At 39.9% G+C, this 24,764-nt stretch overlaps 1 protein-coding gene across 10 annotated transcripts in view; it reads left to right on the top strand.

The window, feature by feature from the left end:
• Window positions 1–24,764, top strand: part of NAV3 (neuron navigator 3) — a 924,907-nt gene that overhangs the window by 813,630 nt on the left and 86,513 nt on the right. For 8 of the 10 annotated variants that reach the window (XM_075551244.1, XM_075551243.1, XM_075551242.1 and 5 more), the window contains 4 exons: window positions 16,405–16,537; window positions 17,312–17,582; window positions 18,736–19,444; window positions 21,455–21,940. In XM_075551244.1, the coding sequence (XP_075407359.1) occupies window positions 16,405–16,537; window positions 17,312–17,582; window positions 18,736–19,444; window positions 21,455–21,940 (1,599 nt within the window). The remainder of the gene's footprint in view (window positions 1–16,404; window positions 16,538–17,311; window positions 17,583–18,735; window positions 19,445–21,454; window positions 21,941–24,764) is intronic. The other 2 variants (XM_075551247.1, XM_075551246.1) reach the window with 1 other exon arrangement.

Raw genomic sequence — 24,764 nt, 5'->3', positions numbered from 1 at the left:
AACGATGCAAAATCGCCCTGTTTGAGAGAGAGGGCTGCCTCGTTTATCAAAGTCTCTCTTTGTCACCGAGTCCCACATCTTCTCTATATTTCTGTGCCGAGGCTTTCAGTGCCTGTAAATCCGCGAATGCTGTCTCTGCCAGAGCATTGGCCCCTCTCCCCTCTCCTCTCTTCTGCCCCAAGCCTTCCTCCCCGTTGTGCCCTGGCTCCAGTTTGCCTGTGGGAAGTGAGAGGCAGCTTGTTTACCAGCCACTGACTCAACTGTCAAACCTCGCCTTCTGTAAATGCTCGCTTCTTGCCAGGTAAACATAGCTCGGAGATTCAGGTCCAGGGTTAGTCTATGGACTGAAATATTCAGCTACTGGGAAGAAAAACCAACTGAAAATCAGGAGGCGGGCCTCAGAAACACAAACATCAGGGTATAGATTGGAGGCAGGCGGTGGAGCCGCAGTAGCAGCTACCAGTGTTGTAGACATAAAATTGGGTTAGACAAAGTTTTGCCAATGAGCTAGCTCGGGAGCTCTCTGGAAACGAGCACACCCGATCAGGGTCATGTCTTCAGGTGAGCGTGTTCTTCAGGTTCCATCATGTTCCTCTGTGAAAGCATGCAAGACATTTTTGTACTTTCTCCTCCCCTTTTATACCCATGCGTACACTGTAAGGAGACAGCAGCTGGTGGTCTGCACTAGTAAATCTAAATGGCCGTTTGGAAAGTGCGCCAGACAGGGTCTGCTGCAGTGTCCATTGTCCCCCTGTTAGCTGGTGGTCCTCGGGGCTTTCATAGGCCAGGGCTCGCTCATTCTGAACCATTTTTCACCCCCTGCTACACAGACTTACTCACTGAACTGGCTTTTAAAGGAAGCTTCTGTGCAAAGGCAGGGGTTTGACTGCTTTAAAATTTTTTTATCGTAGCGCATTTTATATACATCAGAAAAAAATTCCTTTACTGTTAATATTTCCCTTTTAAAATATTTCCCTTTGGAAAAAGCATTCTTCCTGTATCTTACGAGATGATGAACCACGTAAGATAACAACAAATTTCCGTTTGCAGGCTTGTTCAGTGGTCTCAGAGGTAAATTGTTGAGCTTTACCTAAGCTCCTTTATTTTCCAGAGAATGTTTCGATTCTCACTCACTCTGGAAATTATAGTAATTTGGGTAATTCCATTATTTTAAAAGAGATAGGCTAATGCCAAAAGTCCTTTGAACCAAAAAAGATTTTAGAGAAGGGAGACACTTTAGCTAAGGATGAATAGCTGGGACTGCTGCCTATTCAGTAAAATGCCTGAAACTAAATGCTCAGATATTTAAAACGATGGTCTGAATCCTCAAAAGTGAGCGTTAGGCCATTTTCTAAAGCAAGATAAAAACGGACTATACAGTATCTTATTCTCAGTGTCTGCCATAATGATGATTCTCAATAAGTATTTGATATCATAATGAATAAACTCGGCATGGTAATTTTTTTAGAATAAAACCTAAATTTCTGGACTTTAAAAAGTTTTAGAAAATGGATAGTTCTTAGTTTCATATATTTGAAGAGCCAATCTTTTTTAAAAACCTCTGAATTCCTCTGCTATAGCAAAACAGCATAGTATACACTGTGCTGACAGGTAAGTGGGACACACTTGATAATCACTAAGACTGTGTGTGCATCATAACTTGCTATTGGATAAGAGAACCAAACTGCATCAGAGTAAATTAGTGATCATAAATGGTCTACATGGAATTGACAATTTATGAAGCCCATCAATCCAAAAACCATACTGACTGCCATTGAGTGGGTCATAGCAACCCTGTAGGACAGGGTGGAACGGCCCTGCTCATTTCTGAGACTGTGATCCTTTATGGGGATAGGAGGACTTGCATTCCTTGTGCAGAGCAGCAGGCGGTTTCCAGCCATTGACCTTGTAGTTAGCAGCCTAGCGTGTTACCAGTGCGCCTCCAGGATGTCTCTGTTAACCACCCTGCCACCCCCCCTCCCATGCACACCTCTATAGTTCAAACATGTCGATACAGACAATAGACTGGAAAATACTTCCAACTTCTTTTTAATATATGAAAGCTAATAGAAATAGATTATTATAAAGCCCTTGGAAAATACACAAATGATATAGGCAACTTATGACAATGAAAACAACTGATAAACCTATGGAAAACATAACCTCACTTATTATTTAATAAATGAAACTCCTAACACTTTAAGCAACTTGTTCATATTTCAACATAATTGAAAAACTGTTTACCTGCACATACCCCAAAGTTTTGTGAGACCAGGACTCTGAAATGACTGAGAAATATATAAATTGAGGTGACCCTGAAATCTTTCCAACATATATACTAGTAGTCACTAATTTTCTGTCTAGGAATTTATCCTAAGAAAGTAATCATACAATGCAAATATCTATATACAAAAATACTCATTATAGCATAGCTTTCCAAAAGCATTTGACCTGCTGTACCCTTTTCAGAAAAAAATTATTCAGTGCTCCTCTGGCCATTAAAATATTTTGCACTATAGCCTACAATCCAGGATCAAGTGCATGTATCTGTGTCAGCAGTCACCCTGGATCATTCCCACACCGCCCTCACCACGAAGGATGTGGTGGTGTTCACTTTGGGAAACACTGCATTTTTAAAGTATAACTTATCATTGTAAGAAGACAGAATTCATGTATATGTCTAAATCAGAAATGCTTAATTATAAAATAGTCAATATGATATAATTATGTAATCATCATAAATCATTTAGAAGAAATGATAAGGACATTAAAATAATTATCATATAAAGTAAGTGAAATAAAATACAAAAACCGATTGTCAGTAAGAACCCATCCAGGGGACTCTACATGTACAGGTGGATAATGCAGCCAAAGAATGACTGAAAGGGAAATAAGGAGGTGCGAATTGTAGTTACGTCCACGTGTGATAGCAAATAATTCATATTTTATGTCTCATCTATTTCGAACTGCTCAGTTTCCAACAGTGAAGGTGTATTATTAATTTTCCATCAATAGATACCAAGTAGGCTTTATATGAATACTTCAATTAATTTTTCCATGTGTCCTATATTCCATTCTCAAGTACTACTAATAGAAGTTTTTAAAAAATCAATCATACATATTCTACCCATAGTGGAAACTTAAAATGAATATTGGAATGAACTAGAAAAACTGCTATGAGCATTGTTCCAGTAATTTGTTTAAACAAGTTAATTTTTAAAAGGTTATTTTTCTGTCTTGTTATTTCAGGCCATATAATAAAATTTAGATGTTTCTTAACTGCCTCCAATCCTTAAAATACTTAAAAATTGGCCTGTGTTTTTCATTTTGAGCTCACATCATTTATCACATTTAACAAGTCCACCTACGGCCTTCCTTTATGAAGAACACAGGCTTTTCATTTTTGGTTTGCCCAGTAGAAGAACTGTAAATCCTTGTTACTTCTTTCTAGAAGAGATAAACGGGGGAAAGGTCAGCACAGAGTTTATTGATTGCTCCCTTGACGCAGAACTCACACGGTATTGTTTGTCTCTACACACATTTCATGGATAGACAAAGCCTTTTGTGCTCCCTAAAAATCATGAAAAGCCTGTGTTTACGTGGATTGCTAGTTCGACACGTAGTCTGCTCTAGTAAGGTGTGATGTAGGCTGCCGTCCAGCAGGCAAGTGACTGTACTAAGTGCAACCCAACATGCCATCTTAGCTTTTTAGGACTTGCATAACAGAGTACCAAAAATAGAGTGCCTTGAAACAAGTAGAATGTATTATTTGTTCATGAAGACGTAAGTCTAAATTTAAGGTGTCTGTTAGACCCTTTCTCTTGAAGGAGAGAGGGAAGGATCCTACGATAGTAGTAATTTACCTTGTGTGAATTAATACTAAATTAGTCCCAAGGAACTAGAGATTGAGAAAGTCCCCAAAGTTCAACCCTCACAAGATGCTAGTCTGCTCCTTTTTCTCCACAATCCTCTCTTGGATATACTTGCTCACGTTTCTGGATTCTAGGAATTGCTACAGTGTCCCACAGAACTCAAGAAAGTCCGAGGGATTATCTCACATGTGATTGGTATAGTTCAGTCCAAAATCCAAAAGGCAAGCAGGGGTAAGCCAGGTGATCGGTCCAGAGGAGGTACCCCTCTCCTCACTCTTGCCTGTGGTGAGCTCACACCCTGGCTTCTCAAAGGAGTCGTTTTGGGGTAGTTAGATGGCATTGCAGAGAATCCTGCTCACAATTCCTCACAGACTAGTCCTAGCAGTGTCTTCCCCGACCTTCTTACCAGACCCATACAGGGAAAGGTCATTTGGTGGCAGTTATGTGGTGCAATCATCTGTTTCTCATCCCTGGACTGCATCTTATTTGTGCAAATATGACCCCGGGCCTCGGGCAAGATATTTCCAGTAGATATTGGCCTCCGACTAACTTTAATCAGCCAGGCTTTTTCTCAGTCCACTCCAGGAAGAGCTTTCTTTCTCAGCAGATAATTCTTTACATACATTTTAATAGCAATGGAAAAACCATTAAACAAAGAGTGTGGTCGATTCACACCCTCTATTAAAGTCAGAACTCAATCTCATCCCATTCCTGTTTGCTAGCAGATAGTGCCCTACAACATGGGACCACAGCCGCAGGCATATGAAATTCAGAATTATCATACATCACATAAGGGCGTATAGCTGGAAGGGCCATATTAATTGAGTATAGCTCTCCTCTTCCTAACTTCTCCTGCTTCCTGACATTCCTTACCATTCCTTGGCCTGCAGCAGCCCCACTCCAATGCGTGCCGGAGTCAAATAACCTTCATCCGCTTGTTTCTGACTTCACATGCTCTTCTTATAAGGACACCGGTCTTTGGACTGGCGTTTGGCTCACCAACGGTGCTGGGCCCACCCTATTGGTGGCGCTATCGGTTGAAAATTGACGCGAGGGCAGCTAAGAACAGCTTATCCAATATGATCACATTTTCATTCAGCTAATTACATCTGCAGACACTCGACTTCAGACAAGGCTGTGTTTTGAGGCCAGAAAGGCATGGGCATTTATTTAGAGAACATTATTAAAACCAGCACAATCATATCACAATTAGAATGTTCATCCTGTGAATAGATATTTTCCCCATTGCTTTCCAAAAACAAAAACCATCCTTTCATGGCTCCAGTGCAAAGCATGGGAAGGGCTGAGTCCTTGTTCTTTTGCCACAGTCGAGCCTATCATTTCTACCTTCACTCTGTGTCTTGAGACCGCATTGTGAACTGCTGGTGCTGGCTGACAGAGCCCTCCAATGAGCTCCGCTCTTCCCACTCCTCCTCGGTTCCGCGGACCTTTCCAGTCTCAGCCCTGCTCATTCCCTCCGTCCTCTTCCACACCAGGTCCACTGATCGCCTTGGACTTCTTCAAACATGTCAAAAGCATTCTAGCTTCTCAGCCTCTTCCTTTATTGCTCTTCTCACACTTCAACAAGTAACTTCTCTTCGCCGTTCAGTTGCGTTCTTAGTATCTGTTGTACCTTTTCCACCTGGATTTAATAATTCCCCTTCATCAATTTCTCTTGCACTCCACTCCACTGAATAACACCACAGCTTATGAGTGACTAAATGAATGAGTGCCTAAATCACAGATTCAGTGTATACATTTTTAACTACAGGAGATACACCATGTTTTGTTTTGTTTTTTAATTTTACAAAAATGAAGAACCTGCCAGGGGACCACCTGCCAAGCTGGGCACTGAGAATGCAAGAGAGAGAATGCACTGTCCTTGCCCTCACCCACAATCCCACTGTTATGATGGTTCGAACGTTGTTTTAAACCTGCACTGCCAACCACATACATTTTAAAAATTCATGTGGCTTAACTTAATATATCATTTTTAGATATTGACATTTATTTATATATTATTCTTTCCCTACCCCCCACCCCATCCCAGTTCAGAGGGGTTTTTAATGCTTTGTTCTTTTCCCTTTTTGCTAGCAAAGCATTTTCTCAGGAAATGCTGAATTAATCTTTGTTGCATAAACTACATTGCCTTCTGGCAGTGACCCTGAAGTAACAGAAAATTTACACTCCAATCGAAGCAGTGCTCCAATTTAGCAGTATGTTGTGTTGCTGCTAAGCAGGTCGAGTGTAGTTCTCAGTGGTATTATGGTTAACAATAAGGAGCTCTGGTGGCTTAGTTAATTACCATTTGGGCTGCTAACCACAAGGTCAGTAGTCCAAAACCACTAGCCACTCCATTGAAAAAAGAGAAGGATGTCTATTCCAGCAAAAGATGTAGAGTGTTGGAATCCCACAGGGGCAGTTCTTCCCTGTTTTATAGGGTCACTATGAATCAGCATTGACCAGATAGCAGTGAATATGTTTGGATTATTAGTAACAACAATACTAGTAAAAATAATAATAATTAGTAATAATAATAATTAGTAACAACAATAACAATATCACCTATCTAGCACATTGCTATTAAAACAGCCTCTGGTGAGTTTTCAGTACATATATTTTTTAATTATTGCAAAGGCCATAGCTCAAAAACTTAAGACATGCTCCTCATCATGAGTATTTGCTTAAATTGGCATAGTAGTGAAAAACAAAACTATTCTGGTATGCAATAGGACATTTTCTTAAGTAGTGCCTATATTTTATTATTCAAATGTAATCTATTTTCCCTTTTAAAAGAGAATATTTATTCATAACTTTTAACAAAATAGTCTCCTGGATAGATAATGTTACTTTATTTTATCTTTTCATGAAACAATTTTTACATTGAAGAATACTTAGTGCAATTTTTGAGGGATTTTATATTATAATATCTAATTTTCCTACTTGTCAATGTTTAGATTTATAGCAAACAATTTTTGTTTTCTTCTCAATATATCTAGTTAATGAGAATTTTGATAATTTTCTAATATGACAATGAAACTTTGGGAAATTATAACTTCTTTTCTTTCTGTCTCTATTTTATCTGCTTCTGATACCTCTTTTATACCTGGGAACCACTGATTTTATAATGTATACTTAGGAAATAAAAAAGAAATTCTATTCTCATTCTCTCATCTTACCTGAATAAAGTTTATCATCCTACATATATTTTTAATATCCACAGATCTCAAGCACTGAAATGGAGATTTAATGGCAGTATCCTACTTATTAACTTATGGCAAATGGTCAAAATATGTTTAGGTTAAATATAAATAATGCTAAATTATTTATATGTAACAATTAATTTCGTCAGACATTAATCTAACATGCGATCAAAATGCATTCTAATTATTGGCAATTGGAAAGCAATTGTTGGAAACAGTAAGGAGCAGATGTTTGAAAATATGGGCTTGGTGAAGGACATGAAGCTGCGGATTGCATGAGTGTATTTTGCAAAATCAATGACTTGTTTATAGCAAATCCCTTTTTTTCAACAACACGAACTGCAACTATACAAGGGGACTTCTCCAGATAGAATACATAGAAATCAAATTGACTACATCTCTGGGAAAAGATGATGGTGAAGCTTAGTTTCTTCAATTAAAACCAGGCCAGGGGCCAACTATCGAACAGACCATCAATTGCTCATCTGTAAGTTCAGGATAAAGCTAAAAAAATTAAAACAATTCCATGAGAGTCAAAATACAAACCTGAGTTAATCCCACTTTAATTTTGAGAGCATCTCAAGAACAAATTTGACACATTTAACATTAAACCTGATGAACTATAGGAGAACGTCACTGATGAAAAAAGTAAATAGTCATTAGAACACAGGAAAAAAATAAAAGACCAAAGTAGATGTCAGAATGGACTTTGAAACTTGCTCTTAATTGCAGAGTAGCTGTGTTAGGATGGTTTGACTAGAAAAACAAATCCAGTGACACTCAGATATATCTAAGAAAGAGCTTTATATCAAGCAGTAATTGTATGTAAGGAAAACATCTTAACCCAGTCCAACTAAGTCCATAAATCCGATACTAGTCCATAAGCACAATTCTAGTTCATAAATGCCACTAGAGACTGATAATGTCACAAGCAATGATTCGGGAAGATCACAGGCTTGTGGGTGCAAAGTCTTGTGAATCCAGGGTCCACTCAGGTCTCAGCATGGCTGGCTGACATGAAGGTGAAGGCAGAGACAGGGGGGTGGGGAGGGTCGGTTCCCAGGACCTTTTTATGAGGAAGACACGCCCACAAGGAGGCACCACAGGCAGTGACCTGATTGACAGGCTAGGCTCCACCCCACCACTTCAAGTTGGCACAAAAGTATGTAACTACCACGGAAGTGAAAGCAAATGGAAGAAAAGATGAAGTCCCAGAGCTGAGTAGGAAATTTCAAACGGCGGCTCGCAAAGGAAAAGTCAGATATTCTAAGGAAAAGTGCAAAGACCTGGAATTTTGCAAACTCAGAGAGAAGAACAAGCCCAGCATCTCTGAACTGGAAAGAATGCAAGGGGAAAGCCAAGCCTCGAGTTACAATATTGGAAGTTTCCGTAAATTGATGTGGTAACGATTGTACAATCTCTTGATATGCTCAAACAATTGAACTATATATGGAAATCATATGCCAATAAAACTGTTGAGAGAAGAAAAAGAAAGTCTCTGTGGCAAGGATCCAAAGATCAAAGGGTCTTCTTTGATCTTGGCCAAAGAATCAAGAAGATGGGACGAATACTCGGAGTCCCTGTACCAAAAGGAATTCGTTGACATTTCACCTTTTCAGGAACTAGTGTATGACCAAGAACCAATGGCACTGAAGGAAAAAGCTCAAGCTGTACTGAAAACATAAGCCAAAACCTAGGGTCCAGGAATTGAGAGAATATGGATTTAAATGTTTCAACAAACTGCTGATGTACTACTAGAACAGTCCCTCATTTATGAAAGGGAATTTAGAAGACAATAACTTGGCTAACTTACCATAAAAGACCCATATTTGTACCCATGCCAAAGAGAGGTGACCCAACAGAACGCTCACATGATAGATAGTATCATTGATATCACATGCAAGTAAAACTTTGTTGAAGATCATTTAATAATGGGAGCAGCAGTACGTTGACATGCTGATGCCAGAGGTTCCGGCAGGATTCAGCAGAGGATATGGAAGAAGGACATCATTGCTGATGTCAGATGGCTCTGACTGAAAGCAGAGAATACCAGAAAGATGTTTACTTGTGTTAACCACAAGATGCCACATCCTTCTTCATAAAAGCCAGCTTCTCTGATTCATATAAATTCAGCATACAGATTGTGTATATATATGTGTGTGTGTGTGTAAGAATAAAATGTGTATTTGGTTGATGCATTAAAATATTTAAGTATATAAGAAAAAGAGTGGGCATATGGATTGGAAAGTAAAACATTAAATTAGCTATTCACTGCTGACATAAGCATACATAAAAAGCAAATAAATCAAGAATTAAAACCTACTTGATTAATTACTAATTTTAACATCTTCATAACATACAATGTCCAGATTCAAAAATCAATTATAATTTATACACAGGCAATTAAAATATTGGAAAATGAATTTTTAAACATATCATTTACAGGTTCATTTTAAGATCATGAAATAATTTGGGATCAAAACTCCAAATACATTTTAAACGCTATAAATCATAAACCACTGAAGAGATAAAGACCAAAATTGATAATTAATTCTTATTTGTTCATTGAAAAACTCAGCAAAATATAATTTTCTAAGCATTGATCTGTAGATTAACTATCCCAACCAAAATACTGACAGGTTTCCCATAGAAAGTAACAAGCTAATTCCAAAATTTAAATAGAAATCTAAAGATTTATAATATCTAGAACAACTTTTTGAAAGGAGAATAAAAGTCTCAGATTTATTTTAGTCAATTTCAAGATTAACTCTGTTACACAGTATTCTAGGCAGTGATATTGGCAACAAGTTGGTATTCAGAAATATAACTGCTAAGTGCAAGTATGGGCGCTGAAACCCAAAAGCCACTGAACGGGAGGAAAATGCTGCAGTGCTTCAGTAAAAATTAGTCTTGGCTATCGAAGTGGCAGTTCTACCCTGTCCTGCAGGGTCACTATGAGTTAGAATGGACAACAATGCGTCTTGAGGACGATTACTGAGAGAAAATAGTCAGAAAGCATATCTGACAAGAATTTGTATCCAACATATACAACAAATAAGCCTGCAACTCAGTAATACAAAGAAAACAACACAATGAAAATATACAAGATACAAGTGGCCATCTAGCTGAGAAGCAACAAAGTCCACATGGTGGGAGCAAACCAGCCAGTGTGCTCATGAGGTGTTGATGGGATCAGGTATCAGGCATCAAAGAAACAGAACAAAAAATCTTGTCAATGTGAATTAGGGGGAGGGTGGAGTGGAGTGGAGACCCAAAGCACCTTCAACTCACAAGAGCTGCTGGGTGCAAGTCAAGGAAGCAGACAGCTGAGTCTTCTGTGGAGCAATACAGGCAATCTGGTTACAGGCAGCAAACAGCAGGGCAGGTCACCAACAGTCAGTCAGATGACAGGGTCCGACAATCCCTAGCTCAAGTGAAATATACACCAGCAGTATGGTGAAGCAGGTCTCGAAGGAACCACAACCTATAGCGACACAGTCCATGGGTAGGGTGTCCCATAGGTAGTGTAGCTCACAAGTTGAGGCAGAGAACTAGCTAAGGCAGTCACACACTGGTACAATCATCAGAGAGCAAGAGACAGAAAGGCGAGGCTCGCCGAGCCATTTATCTATTTGTCCTTCAACCAAACTGCAACCTTATTAACCCCACATGGGTTTATTTTACCAGGTTGGCACAATAATCCTACCTATCACAGGCTTCAACTAATCTAAATCAAACAGGCTTTCTCCCATGCTACTCCAGAAACAATTTTCTTTCTCCTCTCAGCTGTCACATATAATTCCTTACATCTAGTAAGAATAACTAAAATAATTATTAAACAAAGAGTATAGTCTGATTCTCTACTCAAGTCAGAACTCAATTCCTGTTTGTTAGCAGATCATGCCCTCCGAAATGGAATCACACCCACTGGCATATGAGATCCAAAATTATGATATATCACATGTGACTGGAAGGGCCAGATTAATTCAGTGTAGTTAAGAAAGATTTATCATCACTAGTCATCAGAGAATTATCTATTAGATTCACAATGAGATCCTACTATAAACCTACTACGCTGGCTAATACTAAAAAGGTCAAGTTTTGTCACGGACATGGAACAACTGGAATTCTCACACATACTGGTAAAAATGCAAAACCGTATAAACTACTTTGTAACATCATTTCCATTTCTTACATACATTAACCATATGACCCAGAAATTCAAATGAAATATTATAGTATTTATCCTAGAAAAACAAAATCCATTTACAGACATGGGCATGAATGCTATTATAAACTTTCTTCATGGTATTTGAAAACTGGAAACAACCCAAATGTCCACCAGCAATTGATGGATAAGCAAGTGATGGTTTACCTATATAATGGAAAGTTACTCAGAAGCTAAAAGAAAGGCACTAATTCTTAGCCATTGTCATCATTAGTGTAAAGTAATGAAAGATAGCTAATTAGTTAGCCCTAAAGTTTGCTGTATAAGACGCATGTTACGGAGATAAGATACACAGATTTGAAATTTGTTGAGCTATCATAGACTGTTTGAAAAATGTAGCAGTTATAAAACTGTCATTTGCAGGAGATAGAATTGCTTTTTAGAAAGAAAATAATTAAGCACTTCTCATATCCTAATGAAATTTAAAATATAGGAAAAGTTTATGAGATTTGAGACTTAACAATTCAAAGCTAATTATGACAGTAAATTACAATATGTTTTGGTAAAACCATATTTTTAGGAAGCTTTTAAAACTTTATGTGCCACAATAAACAAAATTGATTGCGTCCCAACTCAGGAGGATTGTGGTATTTTCAAAACCAAAGATGGAGGTCATGGAACTTTCACATCAGAGAAATAGCATTGTCATCCATCAAAGCGCATTCTTTAAAAATTGCTTGTCAAAAAATTTATTGAGAAAACATATAAAAATCTGAACTTATCATTGGATTCAGTAAAATATGATGTTAGATTAAAAGAACAAATCAAACGGACTGCCGTCAAGTCAATATTGATGCATAGTGACATATAAGGACAGAATGGAACTCCATGCATTTGCAACTGCAGGTCTTTCTAGAGGCGGACGACCTCCTCTCTCCCACAGAGCAGCTGGTGGCCTTGCACGCCCAACCTCGCTTAGCAGCGTGCCACTTCCTCCACTCCTTACTGTTGTCTAGAAGCAGCATTTTTTCACGTAAAACTGTTAACTTAAAAACATCTACTGAGGGGGACGAATAACAGAAATGTGGGTCAAGGGAGACAACGGAGAATGTAAGATATGAAATAACAATTACAATATATAGTTAATTGAGGATTCATGAAGGTGGGAAGGTGGGGGAGGGAGGGGGGAAATGTGCTGATATCAAGGGCTCAAGTAGAAAGAAAATGTTAAAAAAAAAAGAAAATGTTTTGGAAATACTGATGCCAACAGATGTACAAGTATGCTGATTACAAGTGAATGATGGCTGTTATAAGATTTGTAAGCCCCACCTCCAATAAAATTAATAAAAATAATAATAATAAAACATCTACTAACTAAATATGTCACAGTTGTTGCTATCAGGTGCCATCCGGTCGGTTCCATCTCATAACAACCTTACATAAAACAGTATGGTCATCAAAATGCATTCTTTAAAAATTGCTACTTATCCTCACACTGTTGGGATGTTTCTGCCCAGCTGTGCAGCCACTGGGTCGATCCATCCCGTGATGGTCTTTCTTTGTGGCTGACCTCTAGTTTACCTGCCATGATCTAAGCAAAATGAAATCCTTCACAATGTCTCTGTTTGGTGTGATATTGTTTATTGGTCCAATTGTGACTATTTTGTTTTCTTTATATTGAGTTGTAATCTCTTATATTGTGAAGGCTGTGGTCTTTATTGGTTTATAATTCAAGTCTTCTCTTTGATAGAGAAAGATTGTGTCATCTGCATACTGCAAGTTGTTAATAAGCCTTCCTCTGTTCTGATGTTGCATTCTATTTCCTATAGTCCAGATTCTCAAATGATCTTCTCCGCATACAGGGTGAGTGAGCAGAGTGAGAGGATAGGGCCCTAAGACACACCGTCACTGATTTTCAACCATGCAGCATCCTCTTGTTCTGCTCCAACACACGCCCCCTTAGTCTATATAAAAATAATTCGTATCCTTGGCAATGTTATCCATCGTTGGTTATGATGCACACAGTCAAATGACTTTGCCTAGTCACTAAAACAAAATTCATATCTTTCTAGGATTCTCTGCTTTTATCCAAGATCCCTCTGAAATCAGCAATCATATCGCTCCTTCACTACCTTTTCTGGCAGCTATTTAGTTTAGATTTCTCACAGCTACCTGTTAGTGTACTCTTGCAATGATTTATAATTATTTTTAATAAAATGCTACTTATTTATATTAATGGTCTAGATACTTTCTCCGTGAGTTGCTTTTCTTTGGAATGGGCCCAGGTAGGCAGGTGGCTGTATCGCAGATTTCATGTTTTCAACTAGAGGATGCTTCCCGCACTGCATCAGTTTGTTGCATGGTCCGGTTGGTCTTAGGTGAGTTTCTAGAGCCTTGTCTGCACCATTGCCCTTAGTGTAGCTCGGGCTTCTTCCTTCGATGCTAGCTGCTCTTATCATAAACCGTCTCTTGAAATGGTTGACTGGTGACCAGTGACCTGATACTATGTAGTCCTACCATCTTCTTCTTATCCTTCCTGTATCTTGTATTTCGCCATTGATATCCTTCCTATTGGAACTTTTGGTTGGAATGAGATTTCTTAGCATAGCGTTCCTGTCTTTTCTCCATGACTCCCACCAGTTGATTGGGTGAGACAATGCGGATAGACATATATAACATTAGCACAGAGGACTGATCAGTTTCAGTTGCCACTCCTGGCTGTAAGGATAAATCATCTCATCAGGAAGAGAAAGAAATCCAGGACCATCCGAAGAGCATGTTCAAGATCTCTGAAGTGATGAAAGCTGAGACCTGATGCACCAAGACTGTGGCACTGAGACTCTGGGACAGGGAACAAAGGAGCCAGACCGAGACTAGAGCCTTAGGCAAGGAAACAGAACAGTGCAGCAGCACTGACACTATGGGACTGTGAGACAGAGTGGCAGGTGGGCTTCCTGGCCCACTGAAGCAGAAGCCAAGGGACCATGTGGCTGAAAGGCCAAGGACCAGAGACAAACTTAGCCGCTAGCTCAGAAGTGTTGCTGTGGACCAACGGATGGACCCTTATGTTTACTGATCCTGAAATCATGACTGTTTTCTTTGAGTGTTGTGTGTCCATTGCGGCGAATTATCAAACTCAGATAGACTTAGAGCACTCTAGACGAACGGCTGATGTCAGAATAGGAAAGCAGAATAGAGCTGGAGGCTTGTCTGATCTCGGCCTCATTGAAACCGAGTAGCCAGAGATCAGCTCTGCCCCATCTGTTTATGCTGTTGATGCAAAACTCAAGGCTTGTTTTGTTTTGTTTTATTCTATTCTTTAGTTCTTCCAGCGTCTGATGTGCTCAGTGGTTCTTCCCTTTCAGGATTTCTAACCCCAGGACTTTGCACAATTCATTAGTGTTCTACTTTGTCTTTTTGAGCTGCCTGCTGAAATGTTCTGTTCAGCTTTTTTACCACATTATTTCTTTCATTCATTTTAGCTGTTCTGCATCCAGGAGTGAATTGCAGTCTCTTCTGATAGCCACTTTCATCTTTTTTTTCCTGATTTTTTAAATTTCCTTTTGCTTTCCTTGTGTGTGGTTTGCTTTTGATGTCATTAGTAAATTAAGTAAGGAATCTTGTTGGCATAGTGGGTGACACATTGAGATACTAACTAACCACAAGGTCAGTGGTTCAAATCCACTAGTGATTTCATGGAAGAAAGATTGAGCTTCCTGCTCCTTTAAAGATGAAAAGTCTCAGAAATCCAATGAGGGTGTTGAACTCTGCCATGTAGGGTTCTTAAGGGTTGGAATTCACTCAATGGCAGTGAGTTTGGCTTTGGTCCATGATGAATAGTCTCTTCAATGTGTAGTTTATTTGAAGGAGGGTTTTTTTAAGTGACTTGTAAGTTCTGTGAGACTTGGCTTTCAGCTACCTAATAGCTGTATTTGGTGAGCATGAATTTATTTAACAGAACACAGTTCAAGCTTCAAAATTGGCTGAGTGCCCTACTCCATACTTCACATCCTGAAGTGCTCATTTTTCCCAAGAGGACACTGCTCACCCTGCTTTATGACTGTGCACAGGAACCATAATATGTTCTGTGTTCTTCTGCAGACCAAACACCATGCATGCAGGCGTTGAAATAATTGTCTTACATGCCGGTGAACTGCCTTGTTCACCTGGGGAACAGACGCATCCCATTTTGAAATGGACTGTGTTAGCAAAGAGATGTCTTTGAAGAGTGTTAAACCATGGGGTTACAGATCAGAATTTTAGATCAGGAAGCCACGTTTACTGAGTGAAATTTTACTGGCAAAGATTAAAGGCAGGAAGGCTAGATCGAAGGATTTTATAGATTGTCCGACAAAGAAACCGCAATAGTGACAAGAGGGATGGCAGCATTAAACAGACATCAATATTCAAGAATTACATTGGAGCTCACCCCCTTGAATTTGTGCTTCCTGTTTTTCTGTATTTTTGGTCTATCAAACCAAGGATTGTTGAGCCTATAGGGACAGCAAGTGGAATAAGGGGTTCACGGGATGTATGGGGTGTATATTGGAGATGATGGGGTAAGAAGAAGACGATGTCAATGAATCCTGGAAGAAAAAGAATAATTGGAAACTGTGGTAGTAGTTGTATAATTCTGCTTGACATAATTGAACTATGGAATTATATGATATATATATATATTGACTCCTAATTAATAATAAATCTAAAAAAGAAAACTACTTTCAAAACTACAAACAAAAATATTTGAGAATGATTGGAAAGAGTTGATAACATTGAGGAAAGGAAAAATGAGGACTTTCGGTTCTTGCCTTCAAAAAGATTCTGTTTTTAAAGCAAAGGATAAATTCGTATATACGTTGTCACTCCTGATGATGTGCTTCCCTGACATCCTATGATATTTGTAGCAGTGTTTTTAGTCATCCCAACAAACATTCCTTCTTCATCCAGATCTACTCTAGAGGCTGCTCCTTTGGAATAGCAGAGAAGGTTATTTTCTGATCTACAATTCAATTCCTATAAACATAGTTTTCTCAAAGTGGAAAGTACATTCCATTTGGGGGAAGTTGGCGTCTTTCGAACGCCTGGTGAAGTGTGTGGAGTACGGGGGACTGGCAGTGTGCATCCTGCCCTTGGTTCACGGCGCCCCTCCTCTTCCCCTCAGCTGGGATGACAGCAGCTCCGTGAGCAGTGGCCTCAGTGACACTCTGGACAACATCAGTACTGACGACCTGAACACCACGTCCTCGGTCAGCTCTTACTCCAACACCACAGTCCCTTCCAGGAAGAACACTCAGGTGAGCGGTGCCAAATGTCTTTCTGGTCCTAGGGCCAGGCTTTCCCTCGAAACGATTTCACACTAGTCTAAAGGAGGAAGATTACCTCACCCCGTGTGATGAGACAGCGGCGGCCACAACGGGCTCAACTAGAGCAGTGGTCATGAGAATGGCACAGCGCCTGACACGTTTAAATGACAGCATTCCCCTCCATTTCAAATCATGGTACACATGGAATAAGGTGGGACTCGCGCTGACATCCCGCCCCTGAAATGTCTTTATCTTAATCTCCTCTAGAGCCACCCCCTCAGGAGGCACAACATGCACTTGAGTCTGTTCTGAATAATCTAAATTAGATATTTTCTACTGATTACAATATCACCCAGAACAACCATTTCTCTCGTAATAGATAATTAGGTTATGAATAAAATCTAATAAGCATTTTAATAGCCTAATTCTGCAGAGTTCTTGATTCGTTTTATATTGACCTCTGGAAAAAATGTTCGGCTCTCTTGGAAAAGGTAAGTAAAAATGTGTAAGTTAAAACTACAAACAAAAATATTTGAGAATGATTGGAAAGAGTTGATAACATTGAAGAAAGACAAAATGAGGACTTTCTTGCCTTCAAAAAGGTTCTGTTTTTAAAGCAAAGGATAAATTCTTATATACATTGTCACTCAGTGTTGCTTTGCCACCAGTGATCCGAGAGTGTATTCCGGTGCCTTAATGTGCACTTCACACAACTTGCACTTCGCAGCTTCTGCATAATGTTTGCCTGTCCTCTCTTCTGTCCAGCTGAAGACGGACTCTGAGAAACGGTCCGCCGGGGACGAGGCCTGGGACAGTACTGAGGAGCTGAAAAAGCCCGCAGAGGACCTTGGCAGCCATGGGGATGGTGGTGGCAAGTGGAAGGGGGTCTCCTCGGGCCTACCTGAAGACCCGGAGAAGTCAGGGCCGAAAACTTCCCTGTCGGTCTCGCAGACTGGTTCTTGGAGAAGGGGCGTGTCTGCCCAAGGAGGGACCGCATCCAGACAGAAAACCGGAACCAGTGCTCTCAAGACCCCTGGTAAACTGGCGGTGCAGCAGCCATTACATCAAAGTGTTTCAGTGTCTTGTTTTCATTCCATGCTTGCTCTGTTAGATAACATTCCTTTTAAAATACGAGTCTTGCCCATGTAAAGATATTGCTCCTGTCTAAAATGTGCATACCTCCTCATCGAAGTCCACAGGAATATAACAGTCTAGGCATTCCCCCAGAGCTAGCACTTGTAAGTAGCTTCATAATTTTCCGGGGGCCTTGGTGGTAGAGTGGCTTTCTCATTAGGTTGCTGACCTTAGAGTCAGCACTTCAGACCCACCAGAGGTGCTCAGCAGGAGAAAGATCAGGCTGTTTCCCTCCGGAAAAGATTCACAGCCTTGGGAATCCAGAGGCAGTTCTTCTCTGTCCTGCATGGTCGCCAGGAGCCAGAATTGGCGAGGGCAGTGAGCTGTATTGTGCCACAGCCATTTCTGGTCCTGTGGAAATAAGATAAAACAAATGCACTTCACAAGTCCTGAGATGGCTTCCATTCGGCCTTCCTTGTGAAAGTTTGGAATATTTATGTTAAGGATGCCACTGAGTTTCACTGTAGTCTCAGAGTGGCAAGAACACATCCCATAATTTGAAGCAGTAGGAATGCTGGAGATGCGAAACTTTGTAAAGTAAGGTTCATTAAAAAAGAGGGAGAGAATTCTGCCAAATGCAACTAACCTTTTTTTTTTTTTTGGTGAAGATTCTCTCACAAAGTTCTTTTTAAACAATGTCTAATTTTAAATAGTGCCACCTGAAACATTGATGTGATACTGCACTCCAAATATATCTCTGCACAGATTTTCAGATGAATTCTTTTTCGAGCACTTAGCGTTTTTTTAATAATCAGCTGCTATCTGTATAAAGGAAGAGAGTTGCAAAAACGGAGACATTAATAAATAGCAAAAATATATGCATGTGTCATATTCTCCCATCACAGCGTCTCACACAGCATTTCCTCTGACAGCTAGGTTTTTATAGATTTACACTCAATTTTCTCAGTGTCTATTACAGTCAATGCTAATTGAGGCCTAAAACAATAAGCATACAGGAACTGGGTCAGAAGCATTCAGTGTTACACATTGTTGAAAGAAATATTATGGGATTAAAATCTGCCGACAACGCTATTTGTATATTTCTTTTTCATCAGGCAAAACAGACGATGCCAAAGCCTCTGAGAAGGGGAAAACCCCCCTGAAAGGATCATCCCTACAAAGGTCACCTTCAGATGCAGGGAAAAGCAGCGGGGACGAGGGCAAAAAGCCCCCCTCGGGCATTGGCAGGTCAACCGCCACCGGCTCTTTTGGATTTAAGAAACCCAGTGGAGTGGGGTCCTCTCCGATGATCACGGCCAGTGGAGCCACCATCACAAGTGGCTCAGCGACGCTGGGGAAAATCCCCAAGTCCGCAGCCATTGGCGGGAAGTCCACTGCTGGGAGGAAAACCAGCCTGGACGGCTCACAGAATCAGGACGACGTGGTGCTTCACGGGAGCTCCAAGACCACGCTCCAGTACCGCAGCCTGCCCCGCCCTGCGAAATCCAGCGCCAGCGGCATCCCGGGCCGCGGGGGCCACAGATCCAGCACCAGCAGCATCGAGTCCAACGTCAGCAGCAAGTCGGCCGGGGCCGCCACTTCGAAGCTCAGAGAACCCACCAAGATTGGATCAGGGCGCTCTAGCCCAGTCACCATCAACCAAACAGACAAGGAAAAGGAAAAGGTGGCCGTCTCCGATTCGGAGAGTGTTTCTTTGTCAGGTTCCCCCAAATCCAGCCCTACTTCTGCCAGTGCCTGTGGGACTCAAGGCCTCAGGCAGCCAGGATCCAAGTATCCTGATATCGCGTCACCTACATTTAGAAGGTAAGGATGCTGGTGCTATGGCACCGGAGCCCATTCAACGGTATCCTAAGGTAGATGGATGGGGTTTCTTTTGCAGTAAGACCTTTTGTGTCTTCATTTCTCATATACAGTGAGTTATAAGAAACTGTTCATGGAAATGGTTAACGAAAAATCTGGTGCTCATTTTGAAATGGCCCAAGAGCCCGTTGTCCTTTTGATCCTGAGCACGCAGGCAGCACAGAGACTTTTAGGCAGACGGCAGCATCCCGGGTAGTGATACAACCAAGTGAGGCTTGTAAAATGCCCATAGACTCCCGCCCCTCAAATAATGATCAAACAAAGCAAACCGGGCCTTTCCGACCATTGGTATTTTCAGCTCATTGCCTCGCTAACTAACTGTAAATGAATTGGTAATCATGAGTATAAATGGAAGATGTATTTCTTGCAATGGGTCACATTGAACCTATTAGTAGGATATTCCATCATGATTTATATATGGATATATATAATGAAGATATGATATATTAAAATAATTAGAAATGTCATATATGACATGTTAAATAACATAAAGATGATATATAGGCAAAATGTTTAAATACTCAGATGTTTGGTATAGGATGAATGTATAATGGATGAGCAAACTCTATGTCAGCTTGCTGTGCCGTGCCTCAGGTAAGCAACACAACTCGGTTTCTAGACCCAGACGATCTTTGGGGCTTTGGTGTAGAAATCACTGTAAAAGTGTAAGTGCCAGGAACAGAGATACAGTTAAAGATTTGAAAAAATTAGTTAAACCTCTCTGGTTCTATTTTCTCATCTGGAACACAATACATGATGGTCTATTATCCCATTATATGTTAACAATGTTATAATGGTAATGCCGGTTCTTATTCTACTAAGTAAACCAAGAATTTTGATATCCTGGAAATATGTGGAGGAGCTTCAAAGGGTTCATGGGAAAACTCCATTATCTTTTCATTCATTTTTTCCATGAAAATGTTGAGGTCTCCACAGACTGGCTTTGAAACATTTACATTTCACACAAGCTTAGATACAAGATTGTTTGAACAACTTAGAGGTTATATTCATCAGTAGAAATATTAATCCGGAATAGTGGGATTTTTGAAATATGGATGCTCGTTGGAAAAAATAAATTCTGTTTTGGAATGAGTAGTTATGTGGCTTAACTTTATAAGTGTATAGTGCCCTCTTGTGGCCCATTACCTATGAAACAATTTCTCATATTCGTCATGAACTATTTCACTAAAAGGAAATATGGATTTCATTACAACTGAAATAGACATCATTATGCCATTCCTTCATATCACTTTACTTCCATATTTTACATAAGTTCAATTAAATCATTTTCTTCACTTACAAAACTAAAATGTTTTCTGAGTAAAACTCCAGTATATAATCTAGCACCAACTATGTTGTATAAACATGTATTCACATACCACTGGCAACTAACCTAAATAAACCCTTTGGCTTTTTCTGGGGAAGATGACAGACCAACAGACATGTTGCCAATGGTCTCCCATATTCTGCCTAATCACCTGCTCTCTGACCACCAGTTAGGGAACATTAATCATGTTATATATCCCTTTCAGATTTTGAATAAACTATAAAGCATAAAAGAAAAATGAAACAAAACCAAAAAATCTTTATTAGTGTTATATATCGAATGCGTAGAAGTTGTTTCATTATAATGGCTCTGTAAATAGGTAATGTCAAGTATGGTCAAGCTATTAAATTTGCAAAAAAGGCGTCTCATGAGCACGTGACAGTGTGAGAGTCAGGAATTTTCATGTTTGACTTGCTTGCTTGCCTTCTCCCCTACCTCCCAGAAAGTAGCCCCATACTGATTTACCCAAATTGAGGTTAATATGAAATCTGTTAACATAGAGGCAGGAAGTGCTTGGTAGTTCAGTACACCAAAGCACACTTGGCTCTGTGTCCTGTAACCCTAAATATTAAATGTGGATATTAGATTCTTGGAACAACTGAAGTTGTTATTTGTTTTTCTTTTAGGTTGTTTGGTGCCAAGGCAGGTGGCAAATCTGCCTCTGCACCTAATACTGAGGGTGTGAAATCCTCAGTACTGCCCAGTCCTAGTACCACATTAGCGCGGCAAGGCAGCCTGGAATCGCCATCGTCTGGTACGGGCAGCATGGGCAGTGCTGGTGGACTAAGTGGCGGCAGCAGCCCTCTCTTCAATAAACCCTCAGACTTAACTGCAGATGTTATAAGCTTAAGCCACTCGTTGGCTTCCAGCCCAGCATCGGTCCACTCTTTCACATCAGGTGGCCTCGTGTGGGCTGCCAATCTGAGCAGTTCCTCTGCTGGCAGCAAGGACACTCCAAGTTACCAGTCCATGACTAGCCTCCATACGAGCTCTGAGTCCATTGACCTCCCCCTCAGCCATCATGGCTCCCTGTCTGGACTGACCACAGGCACTCACGAGGTTCAGAGCCTGCTCATGAGAACGGGTAGTGTGAGATCTACTCTCTCCGAAAGGTGAGATTTCCTGGAGGCATTGATGAAGTCTTCTCCTCCCCCTCCCCGTGGCTAACCCTCCCTCTTTAAACGTCCTGATTTTAAGGGGCTTGCCACCATGCAAATGGTTATAGATTGATGAGACTGGGCCTTTTACTTATTTTTAATATCAGATTTAAAGATGATGAAATATGTAGGATGATTAGATACTAGTTTCTTTACTTGAACGCACCATGCATTTCCAGTAGGCAATTTGAATAAAATTCAAAGTATGCGTTTTGCGTATTGAATGAAGTCTTCTGAAGACATTTTAATGATAAGGCTTTAGCCACAGAAAAACCCAAGCTCCATATAATAATTTAAGCATTCGTAAAGACCAAATTGAAAAGGATTCTACTGTTATGCTCTGAGATGTATGTTAAATTTGTATTAGCATTTCTATGGGGGGAAAATGAATTGCTGGAACTCTAGTAGAAAAGGGGAAAATCTATTGTCAGCCATGAATTCTCAGATAAAATTATAATCCTAAGGACATTCTAAATAGTCTCTGAAAATAAATCATTTTATAAGGTGTTTCATAGCAGTTATACGCTTTTTATATATTTTTTAATTTGAGATGGAGACCATGGAAAAGTATTTTTACCTACATGCTCACTGGCATGATCAAGGTAACTAGATTCACCTCTAAAATGTTTTCTCAGCAACGTTGGAGCTGACCTCTTGAAAAGTATAAAACAAATGCTCCTGTTTCCCTAGTGCTATTTGACTCCTGGCCCAGCCAAATCTTCCCTAATTGTCCTGAACACATCCGTAAATTGTATTATTTGTGGGAATATACGGGTTCGCTGAAAATGCCAATCCCAGTGTCCCTCCCCCACCCCCCACTTTTAAAAACATCTTTTACTCTGATAGTGCTGGGCGCCTAGGTCCTTTCTTCCGTCCCTTACCTAGACTTTCTATATAATATACCATGAGCTTTATGATACTATCTAATGCAATGCACTTTAATCAGAGACTTCTCATTCTTCACTCACCTGTTTTTCTTGCCTCGTGAAACATAAAACAACCCGCCAGTCCCCTAGAGAAAGGTGTGGCCGTCGGCTTCCATGGATGCGTACGCGTCTCTGTCCCTGGGTGGCTCTGACATAGAAGCAACAGCTTGGATCTTATTCTTCTAAAACCATTCAGTTGGCCGTTCTTCCTCAAGATTTAGGTAGTTGGTCCGATCCCTGCTCATTAAAATCACTTTACGAAGTAAATCGCTGCCTACATATCTTGACCAGTTTTCCATCTGTACCTGCTCTAGCTCACTAGTGCCCATGGTGCCCCAGCCTACACATTTGTTTCTTATATCCGCCCCTTTGGCACGGGCACAGTTTAAAAATCTGAATAGTTCTGTAAAAATCCAGAATTATGGCTTGTCTTGATAAAAACTCAGAAGCCCTGGCAATCCTGATCTCACATTCCTTTAGTCAAACAGGGTCTGACCCCGGCAGAGCGCTGATTCCAATCCCCACTCCCATTCACTGGTCTTTTTACTCCAAGCCTGCCACGTGGAGGTATATGTGTTTGCAACTTGAGGTTTTTTAGGAAATGTCTACATTACAAATTCATTATGATTACATTATTACAAACTCATAACCAAATTTGGTGGTTATTTCTACGTCAGACTGTAATTGATTAAATTTAAATGGTAGCTTTAAAAAATGTTTCTTTCATTAAATTGCTCACCATCATATGAAAATTTATAAGCAATTGGTTAGCATTGGCAAAATTGCTGAATTTCAATTTAATTTACCCTGCAACATTTAATTTTAATAAATGTGGACACGTGAAGGGGGCAGTCTTTAAAATGGCTTATCACCAAAGTACTATTTCCGTTTTAGTGAAGTAGTTCCTATTTGGATGTCCCTCATATAGATTCCATATAGCCTGTTCCCCTCTTCTTGTTATTTGTCCGCACTGATAAGCAACTTATCATCTAGAGAGGAACAGGCCTCCTGCTGCATACTGTAAATATGTAGACATTTCCCAGTAAGTAAATGTCAGACTTTAGAGTGATGTTAGATGCCTTTTGTTGTGTGCTAAGTCATGGAGTACGAGTAGAAGAAAACATTTTAGCTTTGATTTCTAGAGATTAAAATTCAAGCCAATGTGTTTGCATTCATGTTATATCATTCCCATTATGCATTTCCTGTGTATTTGAGTTTGATCATGTGCTAAAAGAGAGCTATGATTTTGTGAATCTCGATCAATTATACTCCGTAGTCATCCATTTACCAGAGGTTTAAACAAAAATTTCTCCACCTGCCCCACCTGTTAGCAGACACGTTCTTCTCGGTCTTTTGAGAGGGGCCATCTCATTTGCTCTTTCCACTGCCATTCATTCCTTCCTCCGATCAGTGGAAATTAATTTAAAGAGAAATTGATGAAATGTAGCTTTTAAATGAACAGATATGTAAATGCCAAGAGGTGGCATAGCTTAATTTCATTAAAACATTCCTGTAATGGATGGTAGAACATTGACTTTCTTTTTTTTCTATATATTTAAATAAAAAAACAATCTTCCCTTATTTTTTAAAAGCATTTTAAGGGAGAGAATACAACAATTATAGGGTGTTTTAGACCTTGTCTGCTCATTGGAATTCATCATCCTAACTAATGCAAAACATATTGTTCTAACTTAGAGACCCATCTCTCTCTTTTTTTTTAACCTCTCTGATTCTCCTACATGTGACATCATAGCAGAAGTCCAGGTAATCACATTTAGTATTAGGTCACTAGACTCCAGAGGAGAATTATGATAACATGATTTACACCATTAAAAAAAGATTCCTGTCATTAA

Source organism: Tenrec ecaudatus, chromosome 6 (genome assembly GCF_050624435.1).
Source record: "Tenrec ecaudatus isolate mTenEca1 chromosome 6, mTenEca1.hap1, whole genome shotgun sequence".
Classification (NCBI taxonomy): domain Eukaryota; kingdom Metazoa; phylum Chordata; class Mammalia; order Afrosoricida; family Tenrecidae; genus Tenrec; species Tenrec ecaudatus.
Note: the sequence above shows the minus strand (reverse complement) of the source record. Positions and strands in the feature narration are given on the sequence as shown.